Source organism: Neomonachus schauinslandi, unplaced genomic scaffold (genome assembly GCF_002201575.2).
Source record: "Neomonachus schauinslandi unplaced genomic scaffold, ASM220157v2 HiC_scaffold_1511, whole genome shotgun sequence".
Lineage (NCBI taxonomy): Eukaryota > Metazoa > Chordata > Mammalia > Carnivora > Phocidae > Neomonachus > Neomonachus schauinslandi.
The window spans coordinates 2,097-8,668 of NW_025410201.1; the positions used below are offsets into that span (position 1 = coordinate 2,097).

A 6,572-nucleotide genomic window follows, 5' to 3' on the forward strand; every position below is an offset into this window, starting at 1 on the left:
TGCTGTAGGTATGTTCTAATAATATTTGATATTTTAGGCAGATGGCAGGCCAATGAAAGTGGTCTCTTATACAAGTTATACTGAAATCGTTCTTCACACCACTGAAAGTGGCAGCAAATGTGGAGCGTGAGGCCCAGAATACACCCTCAGTACTTCAAAAAACTTTTACCAATTCCACTAGTTAACAGTACTTTTTAACACTTATAATAATTTTAACTTACTGCCTCTCTATACTACTCAGTGGACAATCTCATGGACTACAGGGCAAATAGTACCTCCTAGACTGAGTAATAAATATTTGCATGACCATCAGAGGCAAGGGAAAGCCACTGACGTGGAAATAATGGACTCTTGCTAAATCAACATTCCCAAATCATTTCACGTTTATATTATCTCAACAACTGTCTCTGTTACACTGCTTTAGCAAGTACTCTGATGAATACATTAAGGCTATGTGGTATGGCATATCAGAAAAAACTGTCCGCAGGGGCGCCTGGCTGGCTCAGTGGGAAGAACATGCGACTCTCGACCTTGTGCTCATGAGTTCAAGCCCCACAATGGCTGTAGAAATTACATAAATAAATAAATACACAAACAAACTTTAAAAAAGAAAGTTTAAAAAAAAAAAAGAAAAAAGAAAAGCTGTGCCCGGAGCTTTAGAGTTGGTAAAGTAATCTCAGTACGGCTGCAAAATGAAGAAAGGCAAATTTAGCTGTTTTTCCACAATGAGGGGGAAAAAAACAAGCATTTGATTGAACACTTCTCCTCTGTCAGATTAAATGCTTTCAATTTTACATTTAATTGCTTAAAATACATTTAGAATAAAAGCTTTGTTATGTCAATGCTTTCAATCAGAAATTATTGATATGGTATAAAGTACTTAATTTTATCCTAAACACTGTGAAAATATTCTCAATTTATACAAGGATAGGTATCATGCATATCCCATATTTTCCCCCTTAGATAAATGTGTACGTAGACAAAATTATCTATCATGAAAAAAATAAAACCAACGTAAAATAAAGGACTAAATTGTTCTGCATAGACTAGATGAGACAAGTGTGAAGAGAGTAAAGTCAGTGGGAATTAGAATAGTCAGAGAGAGCTTCATGGAGAATGAGAGACTATGAGCCAGGTCTGAATAGTGTAGGATTAGGCAAGAGGAAGGGAAACTAAAAGGACAGAAAGGACAGCATGAGTAAAAGGCTGAGAGATGGTGAAATCAACCCAATTAACTCAGAGGATAAAATCTGATGGCAGGGAAATAAAAACAGATGTCCAGACAATAATTAAATCAACGTTCAGAGCAGCATTATTAATGTCCATAAAGTGGGAAACACCCAAAGGTGCATCAAATGATGAATGAACAAGGGTTTTGGCCCACAATGGAGTACTGTTGGACAAAAAAAAAATGAAGCACTGATATATGCTATAACACAGATGAACCCTGAAAACATTAAGTAAAAGAAGCTAGTCACAAAGGACCACACATTGTGTGACCCCCTTTATATGAAATATTCAGAATAGGCAACTCTATAGAGGCTGGAAGTAGACTGGTGGTTGCCTGAGGCTGGGGGCTCAAGGGCTAAGGGTTTCTTTTCAGGGTGATGAAAATGTTCTACTTCATGGCAGTGATAGTTGCACAACTCTATGAATATGATCAGAAACACTGAACTATACATGTTAACTGGGTGAATTGTATGGTATGTGCATTATATCTCAATAAAGTTTTTAAAAAATCCAATGGGGGCGCCTGTTTGGCTCAGTCATTAAGCGGCTGCCTTCGGCTCAGGTCATGGTCCCAGGGTCCTGGGATCAAGCCCCACATCAGGCTCCTTGCTCGGCGGGAAGCCTGCTTCTCCCTCGCCCACTCCCCCTGCTTGTGTTCCCTCTCTTGCTGTGTCTCTCTCTGTCAAATAAATAAAATCTTAAAAAAAAAAAATCCAATGGCAGAACCCATTCTTAATTTCTTAATTCTCTCTTTTGGGTGTATATACCACAAACGATCTGAATATTTCTATGCATTTACAATATATCTAAAAGGAAAAGAAAATGAAGGAAATGCCTAAGTTCAACTGGTTTGTAAAATGACTTTTCTGTACAAGTTATCCTAAAATCAGTACAGATTCTATATCCATTCATATAAGTGAACATGAGAAATAAGACAATTTTCTGAAACATTCCATTAAAGATTATCTTCTGATTTTATACGGCTCACCTCATCATGGTAACAGAGAGATCATTAAAAAACATTGCACCTGGGTGGCTCAGTTGGTTAAGCATCCAACTCATGATTTCAGCTCAGGATCACGGAATCGAGCTGGAGTGGGGCTCTGTGCTGGGCAGGGAGTCTGCTCGAGATTCTCTCCCTCTCCCTCTGCCTCTCCCCCCACTCATGCGTGTACATGCGCACGCACTCTCACTCTCTCTCAAATAATACATAAATCTTTAAAAAAGTTGTACAGTAGGAAAAAAAAGTCCCTCAATTTCTGTGAGGAATGATGCATAAGTCTCAACTTTCCTAAGGGTAAATACTGTAAGAAAAAAAATGTATAACACAAATAGCAGAATGAAAGTCAAAGTTTAAGAAATAAGTGCATTGTGAAGATACTAAAATTACACTAAATTATAATGAAAATACTAAAGAAAATGGTCCATGGAAATTAGCATCCTAAAACACTTTATATTAACCTGCTACAGATTAACTGTTGACATGCTACATTTAATACATACCTGACTTCTGATTTGACCTAATTTCTTCCTCAAATCCTGTGTCTCATCTTCTAAATTAATACGGCAACGGGATGGAACCTCCAGCGAAGCCTCTGACATAGACTGTTTTTTTAGGGCATCAGCCAGTTCTAGTTGAAGGTATCTCACAGCTACCTAATAAGACGTTTCTGCTACTGATTTTATAAATTATCTTACTATTAAGTTATGTTAATAATATATAACTCTAACATATGTACTTTGAAAAATATCACCACATACAATGGTGCCTAGTCAGTGTTATGTTACTTAGATAATTAATTCAGCCCCACTCTCCATTCCTTGTTGATGAATCTGCAAAGCTTCCCACCCTACTGAAATCTCAAAAAGAAATGGGTATATAGGTGGGCCTAGCACTGGTAAATTCTACATGATGAAATGGTTTCCCTCTTTTTTATTAGAGGCTTAAATTAATGTCAAAGTTCCTCACATATTCAATCCTCTGCTCAAATCCTTCCAATAGATTACTATCTCAGAACAAAAGTGAAGTCATTCTAATGGGCTTCAAGGCCCTAGATAACCTGGCTTTCACCTCCCTCCCTGACCTCCATTCCTGCTACAGTACAAGAATCCTGCCATGCCACCCCCCATTAGTCTGAAAATGGAGATCCAATGCCAAATTAATATATTACAGATACAATTCTCTTTGTATTGGACAAACTTATGCCCAAATGATAGTCACTGAGCTTTGAAATAAGCAAATTATTTGTAAAATTGCCTTAAAAAATTATAAATAGCAGTGGGAACATTAAATCAAACAGTTTTGCTAAAGCTCAGCACAGTTGTCCCAAATTATGATTTAATGAAAAGTGCCTGCAAAGAGTTAAAAGGTCATAAGACACACGATTTCAGACTAAAAATACAAATTTATATAAATAAACATAAAATTATTCCAACCTAAAATGTATAAAAAGCTACCAAAGGAAAAGTACTGAGATACAGCATCTACACTTCAGTTCATGTGGGAAATCTGGAGTAAACCGTCAAGTGAATCCACTTAATTGAATCTCAATTTCAACATGCTCATTGCAGGTATGAACATTTCCATTTATCTATTCATCATGGTATTAAAATGTGGTGACAAAGATTAACATTATTATTTTAGCAGTATAAGACGAAATTATTAGTATCAGCCTTCTATTAACAATTTATAACTTAACCTCTTAAACTTTCATAGATGACACAACAATTTTATTCAAATTAAAGCCCCTCTCAAGTCTAATTTTTATTTGCTGGATACAAGTTATGCTGAATTATAGTCTATACATTTTTTATATTCAAGTAGATGCAAAATTCAGCCATAATCATTCAGGTCACGATCTCGGGGTCATGAGGTGGAGTTCTCTGATGTGGAGCCCTCTTGGGATTCTCTCTCCCTCTCCCTCTGCCCCACTCCCATTCATGTGCAGGTGCACTCTTTTTCTCTAAAAAAAAATAATAATAATCAAATATTACTTTGAATTTTCTCTTAGAAAGCTTGAAAAATATTTATCTGTCTGGATACTAACTTCTCTTTCTACTTTCTCCTTTTCATACTGATACATTCTTTCTTTTAAAAGATTGCATTCCTTGATTAACTCTCTATTGCTTGCTTCCAGCAAAAGACCTTGTTTTTCACTTTCAGCTTGAAGATTTTTTACGATATCCTGAAATTGGTCTTGGATATTAATTACTACATTTTCTTTACTGGCAGCTTTGATGTGAGCATCATCTAGTTGCTGTTGAAGCAACATATTTTCACTTTGTAATTGAGATAATCTCTCCACTAAGGATTCCTGCTTTCCAATGTATTTATTCACTTGATCGTGTTCATTTTGATACATGTGTTCCCTTTCCTTTTTCTGACACTGTGTTTGACTTAGGTCTCTCAATACACATTCTAAAACCAAAGTCTTTTGCCTGAGAGCATCTCTTGTGTGATGGAGCTCAATTTCTAAAGTATTGAATTTACTTTCAGCTTTAGAAAGGTTTTGAGAAAGAAGCTCATTATTTTCTTTTAGGTTAGACACATCAAAATTCAGTTTGTCCTGCAGACGAAACCATTCATCTTTTGCTCTCTGGAAAGCAAGGTCTAGGTCTCTTTTTGATGCCTGACTTTGATCATAATCCTCTAGAGCAGTAGCTAGTCTAGCTCGATATGATTCAACCTGTGTGTCCAGTCTTTCTTTGTTTTGCTTTTCATTCTCCAGTTTAGACTTTAGCATTGTATTCTCAGTGGTCAGAGCATTAATCTGTCCACTATATTCTAATATTGTTTTTGTTAATGTTTCCTCCTTCAGTTTTATGGTCTTAGATATTTTCCATTTCCTGGTTCTTACTGTTTATTGTGTCTATTTCCAGTCTTAGCATGGCAATTTCATCCTGCCACATGTGGGTTTTAGGCAACAGATCTTTTTCTTCTTTATGACTATTAGACATCTAAGTAAAACAAAGGAGACTTTTAGCTGGAACTCAATAAAATGACATTATCCTGATTTTCTCTGAAATTAAAGAAAATCTATGTTTATACAATGAATAGGTTGCAGTAAGTGGATATCCCAACTGGAAAAAAATAAAGTTGGGTCTAAACCTCAAACTTGATACAAGCATAAATTCCCAAAGTTTCAAAAATTTAATTGAAGACAGTGAATGCATGAAAGGAGAAAAGAAACCAAGACACAATTTTTAAGAATCTCAGAACTGGAAATGTCTTTCTCTGATTTACAACAAACCCAGAAAGCCTGAAATAAAAGATTAATAAATCTGATTACACTAAAAATTCAATTTACAGTCTGATATCTAACACAGCTACCCCACAATAAAATCCCTGGCTCTGCATTTAGTTTGACAGATTCAATTTCCTAAAATTCTTTTTTCCTGACAATATTCCATAGAAATTCTACTTTTCTAACATTTCTATAGTCACTTATAAGAATTACATCTACTGATAACTGACAAATCTAGGCACTATACTATAAACACTTCTACTGACATCAGTGAACTTTTTAGTTAACACAAATCTAGAATGGAGACGTTTAAAACATTAAGTGAGCTGCAGGACTTTCCCCAGGTCTTCTTACTCCACTACTAGTGCTCTTACACCAAACCGCAGCTCTTCTCTAGTGTAAATCATACATAAAAAGAAGCCTTATATTTCAAAATACTGATGGTAAATAAGGTAAAATTTATACAGCTCTTAGAAAAATCATGAGATTATTTGCTGCTGCAATAAATTTTACTTCCTCCGCATGATGTTTAAAATGTTTAAAATAGGGGAAAATACACGGAGCTATTTTATTAGGAATAAAACACTCATCAATAAGTTGTCATTAGCATATAATTGTTTCAAAAGCGCCTTATAATGAAATAGGATACTACTTGGAGCAAATTGCTACTTTTCTCAAAAGTAGAGACTCAATCCAAAAGAAAGTCTCTCAACAGGCTACACTCTTCTCCTGTTCATCAGTGGCAGTGTTAAGCTAGCTTCTCTTTCAATACAGAGGTGATGAAGCAACTGCCAAAAATTGAAACATATGTTGTTAGTAGCAGTAGTTTTGAGCATATGGAAAGCTCAACAATTCTTATGGAAAATAATAAAAGCCTCTCCTTTGGATGAGGACATGATGAATGTCACTATTTGACTCTTGCAGACAAACGCATTTAAATTAAGGATATTACTTTATCCACTGGACCAAAAATGTCACCACCCACTATGCCCCCCCAAATATACACACACACACACAAACACACACATATATATATGCTTTAAAAATCCTCTATGCTTTCCATGATCTACAGAGTTGGTTTTTAAAATATATATATAT

The 6,572-nt window shown here is 35.5% G+C and overlaps 1 protein-coding gene across 1 annotated transcript; it reads right to left on the minus strand.

Annotated features, from left to right (window-relative positions):
- Positions 1 to 2,694: 2,694 nt before the first annotated feature.
- LOC123323843 (ankyrin repeat domain-containing protein 26-like) lies at positions 2,695 to 5,349 on the minus strand. Its single transcript, XM_044912364.1, is given in 3 exon segments — positions 2,695 to 2,886; positions 4,278 to 5,064; positions 5,066 to 5,349. Coding segments are annotated over 3 exon segments (1,101 nt in total). The 5' UTR covers positions 5,188 to 5,349.
- Positions 5,350 to 6,572: the final 1,223 nt, after the last annotated feature.